Source organism: Coenobita brevimanus, chromosome 103 (genome assembly GCF_032717465.1).
Source record: "Coenobita brevimanus isolate Jiangsu-jjx chromosome 103, ASM3271746v2, whole genome shotgun sequence".
Classification (NCBI taxonomy): Eukaryota; Metazoa; Arthropoda; class Malacostraca; order Decapoda; family Coenobitidae; genus Coenobita; species Coenobita brevimanus.
Genome location: NC_137056.1, coordinates 5082318 through 5101565, shown reverse-complemented (window position 1 = coordinate 5101565; position 19248 = coordinate 5082318). Strand labels below are relative to the sequence as shown.

Sequence of the window (19248 nt, the reverse complement as noted above, 5' to 3'; positions counted from 1 at the left end):
ATGACGTCACAGGAGGAGTCAGTTAGTGGAAGTTTGAGGGGTGCCACACAGAGGGTGAGCAGTGTCTTTCAGCTCCCCTGTTTTTACGAGTTTCTGATCAATTTTTCATGGCTTGAGGTGTCTCCATATATGCCAGGCAATACATAAGTGACTAGTAATCATGCTGAGCAAGACTTTTGTCATTACTTTGTCAGTTTGTGCTGGGAGGTATAATTTTTAGTGAGGCGTCCCTGTCAGCTGGCGAAAATGGTGGGCTGAATGTAAACAGTGATGGGCGGCTCATTTCCAGCCATGACGAACTTCTGTCTCTGGCTTCCCTTGGCACGACAGCCCTAAATGCACACATACTGGGTATGAGAGAAAATGAGGACGGCGTTGCTGGGTAAGAGTACAGTGCAGAAGGAGGAGTTTAAAACTTCCTCTACCAATGTGTGTGTCAGGCAATGTCCACTCAGTAAGGAATGAAGTGGATGAACTTGCGGCCCAGTGCAAATGGAATTATGCATCCTGAAAAGCATCAGCTATCAGCTTAGCAGAGACTTGCCTTGACATAGAGAATGACCAAGTCTCTGCTTATCAAATAGATAGTGTTGAATTAATTAGAGGTGACAGATCAACAGAATCGGGGAAAAAACGGTGGTGGTGGTGGTGTTTGTGCTTATGTCAACAATCGATGGTGCAGGGATATAACTTTTGAACAAGGTCTGTAATGACAATATTGAATTCATATCATTGTCTTTGAGGCCTTTGTATCTTAATAGTTGTATACATCCCACCTAGTGTTAATGTGAAAACTGCTGAAGAACACCTGTATGATGAAGTGTGCAAGATTCAATCTAGTTCTCCTGATGCAGTTAAAATAATAACAGGAAATTTTAATGGCTCACATTTTGAGAACTGTATTCCTCATTACCAACAATATATTGATTTTGCTACAAGAGGTGAGAATATCTTGAATTGCTGTTATGACATTGGAAAACAAGGGTCTATCTATCTATCTATCTATCTATTGCCAGACGCCTCAATCCCATTTGGGGTGGCCACAAACAAATCGCCTCCAAGTCGCCCTGTCCCCCGCCATTTCACTGCCCTGCTCCCAACTCACACCCCCCTCTCTCATATACCTCTCCACCCCATCCCTTCATCTCATCCTCGGCCTCCCCCTCCCTCTTCCCCCCTCCACCTCACTCACATACACTCTCTTCGTCAGTCTTTCACACACACAAGGGTGTGTCTACAAAACTCAAACCATTAAGACTATCGGACCATGATATGTCTCTATTAACACCCATTTTTAAGCAAAAGCTAAAAACTTCCAAACCTGTAGTGAAATCTGTCCAGACATGGAGTGGGGATTCATGTGAAAGTGTGAAACTCTTAACCCCTAAACCGCGGGGTTGTTTTGGCTCTCCTTGCATGTACCGCTAGGATATTCGCGCTCCGACAGACTTTGTAAAAATATTTGCCAAAATCAGTTATTAGTCCTAGAATATTATAATTATATATGAATATGGCACATACCTTCAACTTTCTCCTGGAATGTTTGTTGAGCCTTCGTTGAGTATTGTAGGACTTGTGGAGACTTCTGAAGTTGGGTAACGAAGTTTCCACTTTACACTTCCCAACACCTCATAATATGATTACCACAGCCTGATATTATCACTAGAAACATTATTCTGTGATTTTCAAATAGTTTGGAATCCATACTCCAAAAAAAAAACACTGTGAAAGCAATGAAATTTATGAGCGCGTACGAGTTTCCCACTTGCGCTAGTTCCCCGCTGGTATTCTGTCATTTATTATTCATAAAAACACTCACACTTTATATTCCTATTACTATATAACACTTATATATATCTGTAGTCTTTATCCATAAGTTTCCTTCAGTAATAGTAGTTTGTCACTGTAGGCATTCACTTTCTCCTTCCGTAAAATACGTAGCATTCACTTTCTCGTCCTGTATACTAGCTTGGAGAACGAATCTGTCACTTTCACTTTCATAACTCCCAGTAATCATACATGCTAGAGTGAAACTTTCACTTTCGTTACTCCTAGTATAAATATTCGTATTCTTATATTAGTACTTATTTACATTTCTATTTACATTCTGTATTTTATTTACATTATTTACATTTCTATTTTATTTACACTATGTTATGCACTGTCACATGCAGTAACTTATAAAACTATTTTCCACTATTCAGTTATATTTACATTCATTGCTTTCCCTTGCTGTTTACACATTATTTACATTTCCACTTGCACTGTTTTAGAATCACCAGAAAGATCGTAGTCACTGTCCATCATTATCATTGATAAATTAGCCAGTTCACGTTCCACAGTTGTCACTTAGCCCTTTACCCCTTTCCACACGAGGTTTAGTAGGGGTAGAGGTCACAGGGCCTTTTGCATGGGGCTAAAAAGCGGCGAAATTGGACAGGCGCGAATCCGACGTGGTTTCACCTTGAAAGACGACAGTAAACTGAATGCTGTTGCGTAGGGCCAGTGAAGGGCTGCCAATGTCAGCGTGGTGACAGCTGCAAATATATACGCTATGAAATGATTGGCAGGAAATGTAGACAATACATAATAAATTAGGTAGTTCCAGGTGAATGTAAATATCTCTTAGGCTTCTCCCTTCCTTTCTTATATATATTTTTATTATGAGAACAGGTCATACGGCATATTTCAAGGGGAAATAAACAGGGAAAATTAGCAAACGAGTGCATGTGAGGTGTTGCCAGGTGATAATTAGCCCATTCCAGTTGTATGGCAGTATCAATTACCGGTACCTTTTCTCTTTCTTTTATATATTATTTTGTATAAGAATAGGGCAAAGGGCACATTTCAGTGGATAAAATGAGTGGAAAAATCCGTCCAGCATTTGTGTAGTTCAGCGCAGCTGATCAGGTGGGAGGAAAGGGTAATGGAGGGGAGGTAAGGAGGGGAGGAGTCAAGGACAAGAGAAAAATGGCTAAATTGTCAACAGTGGATGGGAGTACAGGTGACATTAGCAGAACTGAGTATAGCAGGACACTGGTAGTACTGATAGATGATACAAGCCACCACTTGAAAGCCCGGGCAAATTCAAAATAACACAAAATCAGAAATGTGACGCCCCGCGGTATGATCCCTTGCTCCCGAGCGTCACGAAAGTGTTGCCCCGCGGTTAAGGGGTTAAGGGCTGTTCAGGTTAGACTGACTTGAGTGTGCTGTATGATGTAAATGCTAGTACTGATCACAATGTTGATGTCCTGAATTCATACCTTTCTTTCTGTTCTGATATTGTGGTTTCAAGTAAAACAGTGAAATGCTACTCAAGTAAACTCTGGATCATAAATGAACTTAATTGCTGAATGAGAAAAAAAGTTGTGTTATAGGCAACAATAGGACAAATTTAAAAAGTTTACAGGAAAAATTGATATGATTGTTTATCCATCCATCCATCATCCAGTCCTGCATTGCCCCATGAGGAGCGTAGGAGCCCGGGGCTAAGCAGTTGGTCCCGACATTTAAGATGAGAGTGACCAGCCTCACTCATCCCTGAGTGGCATTACATGAGCAATCAACCCCAACCATCCCTTGGATATAAACCTTCACCGGTTCAATCCGATTGGAGCGCAGTAATTACTCACTAAACCACCAGGCGCCAAAATATGGTTACATGGTTAATGCAAAAAAAAAGAAAAAAAAAGTACACAGAGAAAATTAAAACCTATTTTTTAGGTATGACACAAAGGCAGCTTGGAGTGGTCATAGGAAAATCACTGGTTTTACAAAGAAAGTAGGCATGCCAGATGTACAGACTCCTGAAAATTATTGTAATGACCTAAATAACTTCTACTGTAGGTTTGACATCCATGACTTTTCCATACACCAACACACCATCTCTGAATTCTTGAAAGCTAAAAATGATGAGCAAATAGTTTAACTCAGAGTGACCTCATGGACAGCTTAAAGAGGGTGAAATGTGGTAAAGTGGCTGGACGTGATAAAATAAGTGCAAAGACGATTTCTTCTGTAAGGAACAACTAGCTCCAATTCTGTGTGAGATATTCCAATGCTCTCTAAACGAGGCATACTTACCGAAACTGTGGAAAATTTCTAAGATAGTTCCTGTCCCCAAAACCAGGACACCAAAATGCCATAATGATTATCGACCAGTCGCTTTGACATGTATTTTTATGAAGTCTTGAACATGTTATCAAAAAAAATTTTGTATGAGCAGGTTAAATATAATATGGATACTTTATAGTTTGCTTACAGAGAGAAAAGGTGTATTGAAGATGCTACACTATCACTCATAGATTTTGTTCTAAACTTCAAGGAAAATGTCAACACCAGATCAGTTAAGTACTTTGCAAAAATATTATTTGTTGGTTTTTCAAGTGCATTCAACACCATACAGTCCCATCTTTTGATGAAGAAACTAATTTCAGTGAATGTCAACTCTTATCTTGTGGATTCATGATTTCACATACCCCAGCACAAGTATGTGAAATTTATGGGTAAAAATTCAAAACAGTCAGTTGTAAACACAGGGGCCACCCAAGGTTGTGTTCTATCACCACTTCTGATTACTCTTATATGGTACAGGTGATTGTAGATGTATACATAACTCCTGTAGGCTTTTTAAATACAGTATGCGGATGATAATTTGTTAGTTTCACTTTGTAAGAACAATTATCTTATATACAGACAGGAACTAAACTAGCTGTTTTACTAAATGGTGCAAGGGCAACTTCTTGGAGCTCAGTGTCTGCAAACTAAGGAAATGGTCGTTGATATCAGCAAGGCACTAATAGCACAGTAACCCTTGATAATTAGTAACTAAACTTGAGCTATTCACTGAGCCAAACATAGTTAGCTTTCTGAAATACCTTAAAATAAGCTGGTGGCATCCCTACACATTCTAGGTGATACCAACTTTGACATAAATTATGGTACACTTTAGAAGTTTTTGTTTCTTTTTGCTCTTTGTTTCTTTTCTTTCTGTTTTCAGAGTAGACTAGATATGACTAAACTGTTTCAGTTTTGTAAAGTTCTGTGTTTCACTTCATACAGTAGTCGTACACCCTTTGCTATCACTCCTTACAATAAAAATGCTAAGCTTCAGTAGCATTATTAATTTCCTTTACAGCGTCAGTGTAACCTAACCTAATGAAAAATATCATACTTGCCAAAGGTAAGTGCTGACAGAATTAGTTATAAGAAAGTAGTCGATAAATGTTAGACGAAGGAATGAGATAAGTACTGTACTAATAGTATTGTAACTGATGAGTATTTATAATGCTGTATAAAATATTTCAAATTTATTCTCTTAGGTCAAAATAATCCCTTGGTCCTCACCCTGTATTTATGTAATTGTGATAATAATAGTTGGTGGTAGGTGTGGGCGCTCACCATCCACTCACTCGATGTAGTGCTGCTTTGGGTGTCTGCCCTTTCCTCTCTACCTTCCTTCCTCTTCTGTCTTGCTTTCCTTCATGCTTTCCTCTTCCTTCTGCCTGTGGGTGACTCTGCACTGAGTGACAAGCCAAATGGTTTTCTGAACACCAGGAAACCATTTACTACACTGGGTGGTAACCATATAACCAATTTATTGTGTCTGGTGGTTTAATGGGTAATTAAGGCACTCCAATCAGATTAAGCCTTTGTAGGTTTGTATCAAAGGGGTGGTTGGGGTTTATTGCTCACATAATGCCACTCAGTGATGAGTGAGGCTGGTCACTGTCTTCTTAAATGTCAGGACCTCCTCCTCCTGCCTACGGATGACTTTACACTTCCTCTTCTGTCTTTTTTTCCTTCATTCTTTCCTCTTCCTTCTGCCTATGGGTGACTCTGCACTGAGTGACAAGCCAAATGATTTTTTGTACACCAGGAAACCATTTACTCTGCTGGATGGTAACCATGTAACCAAATTATGGCGCCTGGTGGTTTAGTGGATAATTAAGGTGCTCCAGTAGGATTGAGTCTGTGTAGGTTTCTGTCCAAGGGGTGGTTGGGATTTTTTGCTCACATAATACCACTCAGAGATGAGTGAGGCTGGTCACTCTCATTTTAAATGTCAGGAGCAACTTGCATAGCCCCGGGCTCCCCCGCTCCTCGTGGGGCGGCATAGTATTGGATGATGGATGGATGGATGGTTATAATTTTTTGAAGGTATATTGTGCCATTGTTTATGAAATCTGAATGGAGATTTATCATTCCAGGAGCCAGGTACAGAGGCAGAGATCAAGAAGTTTGCTGAAGGTTATGGAGTGAAATTTGATATGTTCTCGAAAGTCAAGGTAAATGGCAATGATGCTCACCCATTATGGAACTTCTTGAAATCCAAACAAGGAGGCACACTGGGAAACTTCATCAAGTGGAACTTCACCAAGTTTTTGGTGGATAAAACTGGGAATCCAGTTGCTCGTTATTCACCTCAAACCAACCCAATAGTAAGTTGCTTTCTTGGTAGTACAGTAGCTATTTGCCTATGGAATTGAGTATGCCTTTCCAGTCATGTTATAATAAACATCTAAATTCCTGTTAATACTGACTTAGAATAAATTACATGTTGCATTTGGAATACTGGTGATGTCTTTCTAATCATGTGATAACACACATGCAAATTCCTCTAAAATTGCCTGTTGATTAAAAAGTGATGAAGGTGCATGCACTGTTGCATTTGGAATACTTGTTATACCTTTCTGCTCATGTGATAACACACTTGCAAATTTCTGTTAACACGGGCCTAGTATAAATTAATTGTTGATTAGCGTAAATGGAAATAAAATTACGAAGGTGCATGTGGTGGTCTATTAATTCTCCAGTGTGAGAGGTTTCAAAAGCTGACTGAAATATTTCTGCAGCAGTGAAAAGGAAATAGATGCCTTATTAATATATTGTACATAAGCCCCACACTTGCCATAAGTCCCATTTCCCTTGCTGTTATTCCTAACAGTTCAGACTTATGCTCCTCCAGTCTCCAACCCACGTTATTTTGGGCATTTTTATATCACACCATGCAATTCTGTTATAGCCTTCATACTCAGTTGTCTGTTTTACATCAGGGCCTTCATAATGCCTGTAACTTTTCTTCCTTAAGCCTCTCTACACTTCAGTTCTCATTTACCTCTTTTTCTGTTATCACTCTAAGGTACTGAGACTCACCTGTTCGTCCCTCACTATTTAGGTGGGGGCGCTCACCATCCACTCAATGTAGTGCTGCTCTTGGGTGTCTGACCTTTTCTCTCTCCCATCCTTCTTTCCTTGCATCCTCTTCTTTCATTCTTTCCTTTTCCTTCTGCCTACGGGTGTCTTTACTCTCCCTCTTGTCTTTCTTGCCTTCATTCTTTCCTCTTCCTTCTGCCTGTGGGTGACTCTACACTGAGTGACAAGCCAGATGGTTTCCTGTACACCAGGAAACCATTTACTAAGCTGGGTGGTAACCATATAACCAAATTTTGGATCCTGCTGGTTTAGTGGGTAACTACAGTGCTCCAGTCGGATTGAGCCAGTGAAGGTTTATGTCCAAGAGATGGTTGGGGTTTATTGCTCACATAATGCTACTCAGGGATGAGTGAGGCTGGTCACTCTCATCTTAAATGTCAGGACCAACTTGCCTAGCCCCGGGCTTCTACGCTCCTTATGGGGCAATGTAGGATTGGATGATGAAAGTTAGTCTATCAGTAGCCATCATTTTACTCCTGCCCACATATACTTTCAAACCTCACTACTCACAAATGTGGAACCAGTCTGCAAAGATTCTTTGCACTCTTATTAACCTGTGGATTGCACAATTACCCTTATTTATCCCACCCCATGGTGTGCAAAAAACGAAGGGGGATTTTTTTTTTTTAAATATAAACTTGAAGATAAACATCCAGGGCATCATCTGGTGAAAAGAAAAAAATCTCTCTCTCTCTCTCTCTCCATCTTTGGATAGGGCCATGCATAAGTTTATGTATGGGAGTAATGAAAAAAAAAAAAAAAGGTTTTGTTTAATATAAACTTGAAGATAGACATGCAGGGCATCATCTGGTGAGAAGACAAAAATCTCTCTCTCTCTCTCCGTCTTTGTGTAGCGCCATGCGTAAGTTTGCGTAGGTGTCGACTTGTTTATGTTGATGCACGGCCAGCACAGCCTGAGCTGTGGCTCGCAACGCGATGCTACCCAGCCTGAGCTGTGGCTCGCAATCCACGGGTTAAGTACATATCATCAGTTGCATGCATAATACAGTATCAGATTTGAGATACACTGCACTTCAGTCATCACCATCTCATCTTCCCTTTCCACAGTCATGTTTTAACTTCCAACCCTTCCAGAAATACAGCACTCCAGGTGACCCTGTATTTATCATCCTTAATTTAGTGCATCAGTTAATTCCACACTGAAGGATCCCAAAGCTTGAAAGAGTGGGTAGGGCATGAAATAGATGCCATCAGGACTTGTACCATCTTTCATCTGTATGCTCTCAAAGCTGCTCTGTAATGTTACCGTGGTGATGGAAAGCTCATCATTGAGGTTTTCATATTTATCAGGTCAGCACAGCTTTACCCAGAAGTTTGATTTTCTTGTAGATAGGACATGCAGTTTTATTTTTATTTTTTCCTAGTCCATAGGAAAGATCCCTGCCTAGGTTTGTTAGCTGTGGCCATACTAAAGTTTACAGTCACAAATCAGATCCCATGGCATTAGCTACCTCCCATGGTTGATGGTTGTGAACCTTTGGTATTTTTCAGATTTTATTTATATCAGCCATATATTCAATCATGATAAGGAGCACCAGTTTTTGTGCATAGTAGTTTCATCTCAACCTCTCAGAACATAACTCAAGCCAATAACATTAGAGACAAGCGCATCAGCCGAGCATGATACTGTAAAGTATTGTGAGAATCATAGAGTTGTTGCACTAGTTAAGTGGCTGTCTATACAGTTTTATCACAGAACAAACAAAGGTCATGATGATTTGAATATTCTGCATGTGGGATTGTATGTTCTCTGACAAAATATTTATTCAGTCTCAGAGGGCATCATCATGCAGTATAGGCATGTATCAGATAGCTGCCATTTAGCACTTGCTGACAAAATTTCTCTCTACCAACAGCCAGCAGTTGAAAGAGATCTCCAGAAGTACCTCTGAACCAGCCATGTGAACCAGGACAGGTGATAAAGTGAGCTACATGGGAGCCATATTGCAGGGAGGCTCCAGTGTTGCCCACTAGTCATTGCATGGGATGAACAAAAAAGGATCCATAGAGTTACTATGAAGGTTTACAGGAAAACCTGGTTAATAGGACCTGTTTACCGGATGTTGATATAGCTCTCGGGATCTGTTTTTGTGTAGACTTATGCCAGTTCCATAATGGTAAGGAGTATAGATTCAGGAAAAACCAGAGATTTTAAGTTCTAATGGAAGCAAATTGATACTCTGTATTAGTATTTCCTTTTGTCCAGTACTATACTTAAGTGTCTAGTCATGGTTTATCAGGTATTTTAATATTTTTTGAAGATGTGTTTTGGTACCATAACTTTAGTGACATGTACAAGAACTGTGCCATAATACAGTATCAGAGAAAAAGGAGTTTAATATTCCTTTTGATATTTGAGCTAAAAACTCATCAATGTATTTTACAGTTATTATTAATCCTAATTATATACTGTATTCCACTTAAAATAGTAATAGGTCATTTAGCATATTGAACTGAAAAGTAATATCCACTTGCAGTAGGGAAATTTAATACATCTTGCATATTATATACTGAGGACCAGTTCATAAAATACATACAGTATGTAAGTCTTTAGGTCATTCAGTCACATAATTCTCTGATCAGTATTTTTCCTGGCTACTACTGAGTGATTATATTCAGTTTATGAGGAACCTTTGATTGAGGTGGTGTACAGCAGGGGGGGGGGGGGCAGCCCTCCTCCCAAAATAAAAATGATCAGAAATAGGGAAGAGTGAGCACATTGATTTCAACAGAACTTCTCACGTCAGTTCATCTGGATCCTTGATTCCACTATATATACTGTATACTGTATATTTTTTTTTTAGAGGGGGCCATTCTCCCACAAGAACTTATAAGGGTACAAAACGGGAAGGATGGCAGATATTGCTTCGATATGTATGTACATATTGTACAATGGGCACCCATCCACTCGGTAATACTACTACTGCTACACTGAGTGTATCCTGGGATATCACCCCTACATACAGTATATGCCACTACTGTACTGCAGTCAAGTGGCTTGTATATTGGGATATTAGCTTTTACTGAGCAGTGATATTTTTAAATTCTTTAAGAAAAAAGGGGATTAATCCCCGAGCTAGACTTCATCAGATCATATAGCCCTGCTAGGGTTACAGGAGAGCGCTACCTCTCCCAGCAGCAGCCACCGGGCGGGGCGCAAACTCGCAACCTCACGATTACGAGCCCGACACCCTACCACCAAGCTACCGTGCTTCCCATTCTTTAAGAAAATGAGGGATGCATAGCACAGGACTGTATATGCACTTCCCATGTTTTCTCTGAATGTACAGGAAGACAATGCACATACATTTCCTTGTGTTAAAAGCTGGATGTTGGGTAAATATACACAAAATAATGATACTCAAAACCAGATCCTTAATTTTATTTGACAGCATATTCAACCATACATTACACATGAATCTGTGGGAAATATCCAATTCTATTTCCTTATTACCCAATCAGCAAGACTTACTGGGTGGCCACAAGCATTGTTAGTTTTTCATTAAGGCTGACATTCACCTTGGTGAGCTGTGAGAGGTAGATCACCATAAGCAGATCCTGAAATCAAAACATGTATCAATCAGCATTATGCTCAAAGAATATGGGGACTATGTTATCCTCCAAACCCTTGAGAGACAGAGAGAGAGAAATATCAATGAACTGTATGCCCATCTCATATATACTCATTACTATCACAACACACTTCCTTATTTTGCAGCTGTCATGGATCACTACGCTTCTTGCCTAATACATGGAACTTTGCACTGGTTTCCATGTCAATTAACAACTACAACACTCTACAGGCCATACAGAACAAGGCCCTAAAAATAATCACAGGCTGCACAGTTACTACACCCACAGACCACCAACATCGAGAAACCAAAGTCCTCAAAGTCAAGGATCACCTAGACATGAGAGGCACCCAGATTCTCGCTGCAGCCTCCACAAACCCACAACATCCAGTACACTACATGGCAGCACATCCACACCCACCAAGGAACATCAAAACAACACCCAGCACATGATATCATACACAAATACTGTCATCTCTCCCCCCCCTCGCCTGCCTCAGACCAGCTTCCAGAAGCACATCCATACTCAAATCACTTGCCATTCCATTCAGTCACTTAAAGAAAACACACAACTGCATGCACGGCCTCCTGATATCCACCCTTCTGAATCCTATCTCCCTCATGAGGACAGGGTCCACCTGGCCAGGGTGAGATGTAGGCATCATCCAGCCCTCTTAAGTTACCAGAGGAGGCTGGATGACTCCGTTGATGATGCCTGTCCAAAATGTAACACAGCACCCCCATACTATTAAGCACATTATGGAAGACTGCATTGCACACAATCACCTACACCAAGAACACAACATACACTCCTTGAGAGCTCTGTGGAAAAGCCCGGTCTCAGCTGTGTCCTTACTTAGGGACTCGGGGCTGTTCAGCCAGACTGTCTAGGGAACAACTACTACTACAACACATAGTACTGACAAATAGCGATAAGAAAAGCAAATGTGAGGTACAGATAGCGAGTACTAACACAGAAACCTGGAGGTTGTTGTTACAAGAGCCCTGTAAATCATAATAAAGTTGAATGCAACTGCTTACCTTCATGTTAGTGTTCAGCATCTCCTCAAATTCGTGTGCTGACATCTTTGGAACCTGGTTCACCATCCTGGTCAATTCTCGCCCAATGTAGTTATCAGCTGTCACCTTCCCACTTAGCACATCATCAACATAAGCTGGAGAGATAATTATACCCTTATCATCCTTGTAGTTAACTTTTATCTTCATAATACCATGTTATCATGAAGGGATGGTGTACCTAACAAAGAAATAACTGCAATGAAATTATATATATATATATATATATATACTGTATATCTATCTATCTGTCAGATACATTTATGTGAAGCTACAGAATGTGGTGAATGTTTTTGGCATATCTGATAGAGCCAGGCTTCTGGGGGCTTGTATGATGAGTGAATGGAAGCATGGCCCATTGGATTGGGCAAATTTGGGCTGGCTGGACATTCCTACTACTCTCCCTGCCCTAGGGTGGGAAGGGAGGTCCGGATGTTGATGATGATGATATACAAGTATATCTATCGGATATGTTTATGTCAAGCTACAAGATGTGGTGAAAGTTTTTGGCATATCAGATAGAGCCAGGATTCCCGGGGTTTGAACGATGAGTGAATGGAAGCATGGCCCATTGGAGTGTACAAACTTGGGCTGTCTGGATGTTGCTACTGCCCACCCTGTCCTAGGTTAGGAAAGGAGGTCTGGATGATGATGATATATCCATCCATCCATCATCCAATCCTATGTCACCCCAAGAGAAGCGTAGGAGCCCGGGGTTAGGTAGATTGGTCCTGACGTTTAAGATGAGAATGACCAGCACTAAATCACAAGGTGCCATAATTTGGTTACATGGTTACCACCCAGAGCAGCAAATGGTTTCCTAGTGTACAGGAAACCATTTGGCTTGTTACTCAGTGTAGTCATCCATAGGCAGCAAGAGGAGAGAATGAAGGAAAAAAAGACAGAAGAGGGAGTGTGAAGTCACCCATAGGCAGAAGAAAGAAGAAAGAATGAAGGAAAGAGACATGAGGAAGGATGGAAGAGAGGAAAGGGCAGACATCCAAAGCAGCACTACATCGCGTGAGTGGATGGTGAGCGCCCCCACCTACCACTAATATATATATATATATATATATATATATATATATATATATATACACACACAGTATCCTCACTAGTTTTGCACCTAATTGATACCGCAATTGTGGCACGAAACTCAAATTCGCAAAACTCGTGAGTACACTTTTCATGTAATATGTGGTAATTGGTTCCTGGGTTAGCAACCTCATTCCCCCTTAGCTACCCATTAATGACACAATACCCCTCCTATAAATTACATACAGTTAATCAGACATATATTACTGACCAAAGAATTTACTAACACTGACACTTAGGCTGAACTGCTTGATGGGGCTTGAAGATGAGTTCCGAGGCTGGGAGGGGTGGTTAATTACCACCTGCCCCCTCACTGCTCCCCGCCACCACTGTTGAGTCCCCCACACCACTACTTCCCGATGCTTCGACATCAAAGCCCTCAAAATCCAGTGGGAGCTCATCAAGCTCCCCAATGTTGTCAATGTCCTCGTCCACAGCCCTGTCGTCTTCCCCAGGCTGTATGTTCTCCAGAGCCTGGGCTTGTTGCATATGAGAAGACAGGAAAGGTGTTATCAGAGTCTGATGACGTGCATGAACTCTGGCGTTGAAAAGGTCCTTGTAATTAGCCAGAAGTCTATCCACCATCAGGAGGAAGGTGTCCCTGATCTCTGGCCTCCCACCACATTCCTCAATTTGCTCTTTCAACCAAGCAGTATTTGCCAGCAAGTCTGTGATTTGGCGAGATGTTGGCCCACGTGGTGGGACAGGTAAGGATTCTTCCTGAACTTCGTTGTCGTTGACTTGTTCATCAGTTTCCAACATCTCCTTAGTGGTTGGTTCAGGCTGCGGTGGCTCAAAACAAGTGACTAAGGAGATGCGGGGGTTCGCGAAAATTGCGAGACTCCTAGAAAAAAAGCATTTCCTTGCCAGTGCGAAACAAAATTTCGCGAGAGTATATCGTGAAACTAGTGAGGGTACTGGAATGTGGGAAGTCTGAGGGGAAGAGCGGGGGAAGTCATTGAGGCATTCAGTTGGAGGTGGGTGGATGTGGCATGTTTGCAGGAAGTCCGGTAAAGGGGTGGATCAGCCAGAAAGATTGTTGGGAACGACTGTTACTATAAGTTGTTTTGGCAGGGGGGGACAGACTTATATGGGGGTGTTGGTGTGATGGTTGTGGAGAAATGGGTGGAATATGTTGTGAATGTTATGACAGTAGGCGAGAGGATATTGGTATAAAAAATATGGGATACTGGTATGTTGGTACAGTATAGTGAAAATTCTGGTCGGTGGAATGATAACTGCAATTATATCGGCATATGCTCCACAGGCAGGCTTGGATGAAGTAGAGAAAGATAGATTTTGGGATGACTTAATATGTGTAGTAGGTGGTATGCAGGATGATGAGATAGTGGTTTTGGGTGGGGACTTAAATGGTCATATAGGTGAAGCAGTGCAAGGTTATGAAGGAGTACATGGGGGATGTGCATATGGAATAAGGAATGTGGAAGGGGAAAGGATACTTGAGTTTGGGGAGGCAACGAACATGATTGTGTATAACATACGTTAGTAAAGAGAGTTGGTTAATTACGTATGAGTCTGGGGGAAATAGCAGTAAGATAGATTACTTTCTGGTTAGGAGGGCTGATAGGAGGTTAGTGAAGGATGTTAAAGTTATAGGAAGTAAGGAGTGTGTGCAGCAGCACAAACTATTGATTTGTGACATGATGCTTAAGGAATGAGTGATGAAAAAAAGGACTTACGTACCCATGGGGAAAATATGGAAGTTGGAGAACCAAGCAGTAAGGGATGCCTGCTACAGTGAAATAAGGGGAGTGGTGGCTGAACAGGGAGCCATAGACAGAGGCGTTAATGAACAGTACAGAGCCCTCAAGAACAACCTCTTGAGAGTTACTGATGTAATATGTGATTAAACAAGAGGCCCACCAAGGCATAAAGTAACTTGGTGGTGGGATGAGAGTGTAAAAGCTGCAGTTAAGGAGAAAAGAATTTTTTTTTTGGGTATGGGAGAAGGGTGGTAACAAGGAGGAATACTTGGCTGTCAAGTGTAGGGCTAGAAAAGAGGTTTACAGGGTGAAGTCTGAGTCACAGAGACTTTTACTTGACAACCTAAATCATGGGGAAAGGAAAAATCTGATATTTAAGGTGGCAAATCAGATGAAGAGGGATAATCGGGATATTATAGGTGAGCAGTGTGTGAAGAATGATGAAGGAAGGGTAGTGGTGAACAGTAGGGATATTAAAGATGCATGGAGAGGACATTATAACCAGTTGTTGAATAAGGAGTCTGACTGGGACAGGGAAGGTTTGGCACCAGCAGATCCAGTGTTTGGCCCTTGGTCTTTGACTGACACTGCTACTGTGAGTGAGGCAATAGGCAGGATGCAGATGGGGAAGGCAGCAGATGTGTCTGGGTTGACTGCCGAAATGTTGAAGGCCTCAGGATATAGGGGTGAGGTTAGTCAATGACCTGATAAATATGATTATATATGAGTGCATTGTCCCAGATGATTGGTTGAAGAGTGTAATTGTAAATGTGTATAAAGGGAAGGGTGATGCCCTGGAAAGAGGAAATTATAGAAGTATAAATCTTTAGATCAGATAATGAAGGTAATGGAGAGAGTTCTAGAAGGTAAGATTAGACAAAGAGTGAATACTGATGAGATGCAGTTTGGGTTTATGCCAGGCAGGGGGACCACTGATGCCATATTCATTGTTCAACAGCTTCAGGAAAAATATATTAGGAAGAAAAGGGATCTGTATTTTGTTTGTGTTGATTTGGAAAAGGCCTTTGACAAAGTCCCTAGATAGGTGGTGAAGTGGGCAATGAGAAAGCTTGGCTTGGAGGAGTGGCTGGTTACAGTGGTTATGGGTATCCATGTAGGTGCTCACACCAGGTAAGGAGATTTGAGTGATGAGTTTTCCGTGAACGTTGGTGTGCATCAGGGGTCAGTTTTGAGCCCCATGTTGTTTACCATGGTACTTGAAGCCCTCTCACGTGACTTCAGAAACGGACTCCTGTGGAAGATGTTGTATGCTGATGATTTGGTGTTGACTGCAGAGAACAAAAAGGAGGTGGAGGAAAGATTTAGGAAGAGAAGAGATGGTATGGGACACAAGAGCTTAAGGGTAAATGCACATAAAACAAAAGTTATGATATCTAGGGTTGGAGGTGGTACTATCAATGAAGAGGGAGAGTGGCCATGTGCAGTTTGCCACAAGGGCGTGGGAAGTAATTCCATCTTGTGTAGTGTTTGTGATAAATGGGTGCACAAGAGATGTGGTATCAAAGGTAGACTGCAAGATAATGCTGATTTTATGTGTGCGGCATGTCGGGAAGAGCAGGGGGAGATTGTCATGCGTGAAAGGATTGAACTTGCTGGTGAGTCTCTTGAGTGTGTGGAAGTTTTGTTATTTGGGAGACATGTTGTGTGCTCGAGGTGGGGCTGAAGCTAGCTCTATGGCCAGGGTGAGAAATGGTTGGGAGAAATTCAGGGAGCTGTTGCCTCTCCTGACATTGAGAGGACTCTCCCTACATGCTAAAGGGTTTTTATATGCTGCATATGTTAGGAGTGTAATGCTGTATGGTAGTGAGACCTTGGCAGTAAAGGAGGAGGATATTCGCGGGCTCAAATGTACAGAAATGACAGTGATTAGGTGTATGTGCAGTGCGTCCCTGCATGCAAGGCCTAGGGGGGCTGGGTTTACGATGGAAGAGTTCAGAGGTAGGATGAGACTGGAGTGTATTGGTGTTGTGATGAAGAGAGGTAGATTGAGATGGTTTGGGCATGTGGAGAGGATGGGGGATGATAACTGGGTGCAGAAGGTAAGAAATGTTAATATTGGGGATGGGGTTGTGAGGGGTAGACTGAGAAAGATGTGGGATGAGGTCATTAAGTGCGACCTCAGGGTTAAGGGACTGAACAGGGAGGCTACAATAGATTGTGCAGCATGGGAGAGCCGCCATTAGGTGACCAAGGCCGATACATGCAAGCATGTTGGAGCCTTCAAAAACAAAACGAAACGAAACAACACAGGTATACCCTGGTTCAACGATGCAACTGGTTAGGTAAAAACCTATCATTAGGTGGAGTATCATATGTCGGGGTAGATTTAACATGTAAAGTAATGGGATGTGTTTTTCAGCCTTGAGTTCCCCCCCCCCCAACAAGTCCTAAACTCACCCAAATGAGCCCAAAAACAAGTTTAAAGCCAATCTAAATGGCCTAACAGCTGTAAAAGAAGCTAACCTAAGCCTAACACCTCTCAATAACTCACTAAAACAAACAAGTAAAATCTAAAAATCGTCAAATATAAGCCTGGAAAAAATCAAGTTTAGTAAACTGTACCCCAAAATGACAATGTTCACCCCACCTATGGTTAAAACACATTAACCCGCCCTGTGCCAACAATATACATGTACAGTATGTCGGCCCCTATATGCGCGGACAGTGCCATTGACGTACATGCACATCAGCAATTTGATATACAGTAATCCCTGTACTATCCGGATGCACACTTTCCGGACATTGTGGGCCTGGACCTTCAGAACCCAAAAATGGCCAAAAGAAGAAAAAATCCCCTCAAAATCCGAATTTTTTCCCACCCGTAATTTGAAACTGCCGCGCGGCGCCAAACAGCTGTTACACCACGGACCCTCATCCCTTTCTTCCTCCCCCCTCCCCTGTCAGGGTTGCCACTGGGTATTTTTCATTATCAAATGTGGGCCAATTTGGTCATGAAAAATTCGTTTGGTAATGAATCAGAGTAATGCATTACCAAACGGATTTTTCACATGTATGAGGATACACAGGATGGAGATGGTGGACTGTTTGCTCTCTCTGATTAATCTGCTAACGTACATAGCATGAAAATAACCAACATGCTGTTAATTATACAAAGAGTGATTACATGTATTTCCACTTGTATGTATAATTAGTGAAGAATATGTGCTAGCTTTACGAATTTGGTAATGAAAAGTTAAATTTGGTAATGAAAATTGAGGAATTTGGTAATGTGGCCATTGCGATCTGGCAACTCTGTTTCCCCCTCACCAACACCCAAACAGTTATTGCCTAACTTCGATCACGGATGTAGCATATCGTTATGGGAGCCACACATGCTCATTTTTTTGTTAATAAACTGCAATACCTCGCCACTAGATCACATGGGAATTTACAATGTTGTGCAGTGTTAAGAAATTAGAATTTAGAGTGCAAAGGGTTAGCGGTGGAGTGCAAATGGTGGTTGAAACTGGCCTGGTACAATTAACAATGTGCAGTGTTAAACAGTTATAACTCACAGTGCAAAGAATTACTGTACATGCAACACAACACTGGATTACTGTAGGTGCTTCAAGAGCATTTTCACCACTGCTAAAGCCTTACAAAAGGCGGCCACGAACATGCTGTAATTACCCTGGATGAGGTACAGTCACTTCTAATTCCTCATTCTTTGATTCCTTTTCATTTATTTCAAGCTTCATGTCTATTATTGGTGTGAACAGGGTCTTAAATAGGTTTAAATATGTGCTATGCATGTCTGGTAGGGAGTTATTTAGGTGGCTTTCAAAATTAGGCTGGGTTAGGGTCCATTTGTACCAGTCCAGGAGCCAGGGACTTGTTGTAAGTACCCAGAATGTTTCATATTGTACTGTATTTTCCATACTTATCTCTAAAACCTCATTTCACTCTTTTTTGTCCCTTATTGGTGTGAATAGGGTCTTAGGTGCTATACATGTGCAGCAGGGAGGTGTTTTTCTGAGTTAGGCTAGGTTAGGGTCCATAACTACCAGTCCAGGAGCCAGGGACTTGTTGCAAGTACCCAGAATGTTTAATATTGTATAAACTTACCTCTAAAACCTCATTCTCTGGTTCTTTTGCATTTATTTCAGTCTTTTATGTCCCTTACTGGTGTGATTTGGGTCTTAAATAGGTGCTATGCATGTCCAGAGGGAGTTGTATAGGTGTTTTTCTGAGTCCAGGAGGCTGAGGCCCACTATCCGGACATGCCTTTGGCTCTATTACATCGGATAGTGGAGGGATTACTGCCAAATTTTGGAAATTCAAATAAGCACCAAAAAATTGGCTGGGACATTCCCGTATCTCTCTAGGCCTTTCTGTATTATATATGTATCCAACAAGATTGTTTTTGGCTCGAATAGCATAGTTATTGATGAAGAAAAAGAAGATCTCCTACCTCAACTCAATGGGTGTCGGAGACGGCCGATAAAGTCTATGGGCATTACTCCAAAGTTTTGAGCTGCCTGGTTGGGGAGAATCGACCTCAAAATCAACCTAAATGGCTA

At 41.5% G+C, this 19248-nt stretch overlaps 2 protein-coding genes across 5 annotated transcripts in view; one reads left to right on the top strand and one right to left on the bottom strand.

Moving 5' to 3' along the window:
- The window catches only part of LOC145415725 (phospholipid hydroperoxide glutathione peroxidase-like), a 40940-nt gene extending 31379 nt beyond the window's left edge, over nucleotides 1–9561 (top strand). For all 3 annotated transcript variants that reach the window (XM_080284951.1, XM_080284953.1, XM_080284952.1), the window contains exons 5-6: nucleotides 6213–6443; nucleotides 9096–9561. In XM_080284951.1, coding sequence (XP_080141077.1) covers nucleotides 6213–6443; nucleotides 9096–9131 — 267 coding nt within the window. In that variant the 3' untranslated portion in view covers nucleotides 9132–9561. The remainder of the gene's footprint in view (nucleotides 1–6212; nucleotides 6444–9095) is intronic.
- Nucleotides 9562–10597: 1036 nt separating this feature from the next.
- eIF3f1 (eukaryotic translation initiation factor 3 subunit f1) overlaps nucleotides 10598–19248 on the bottom strand; it is a 48493-nt gene continuing 39842 nt past the window's right edge. For both annotated transcript variants that reach the window (XM_080284949.1, XM_080284950.1), the window contains 2 exons: nucleotides 11853–11986; nucleotides 10598–10797 (listed from right to left, as the gene is read on the bottom strand). In XM_080284949.1, the coding sequence (XP_080141075.1) occupies nucleotides 10708–10797; nucleotides 11853–11986 (224 nt within the window). In that variant the 3' untranslated portion in view covers nucleotides 10598–10707. The remainder of the gene's footprint in view (nucleotides 10798–11852; nucleotides 11987–19248) is intronic.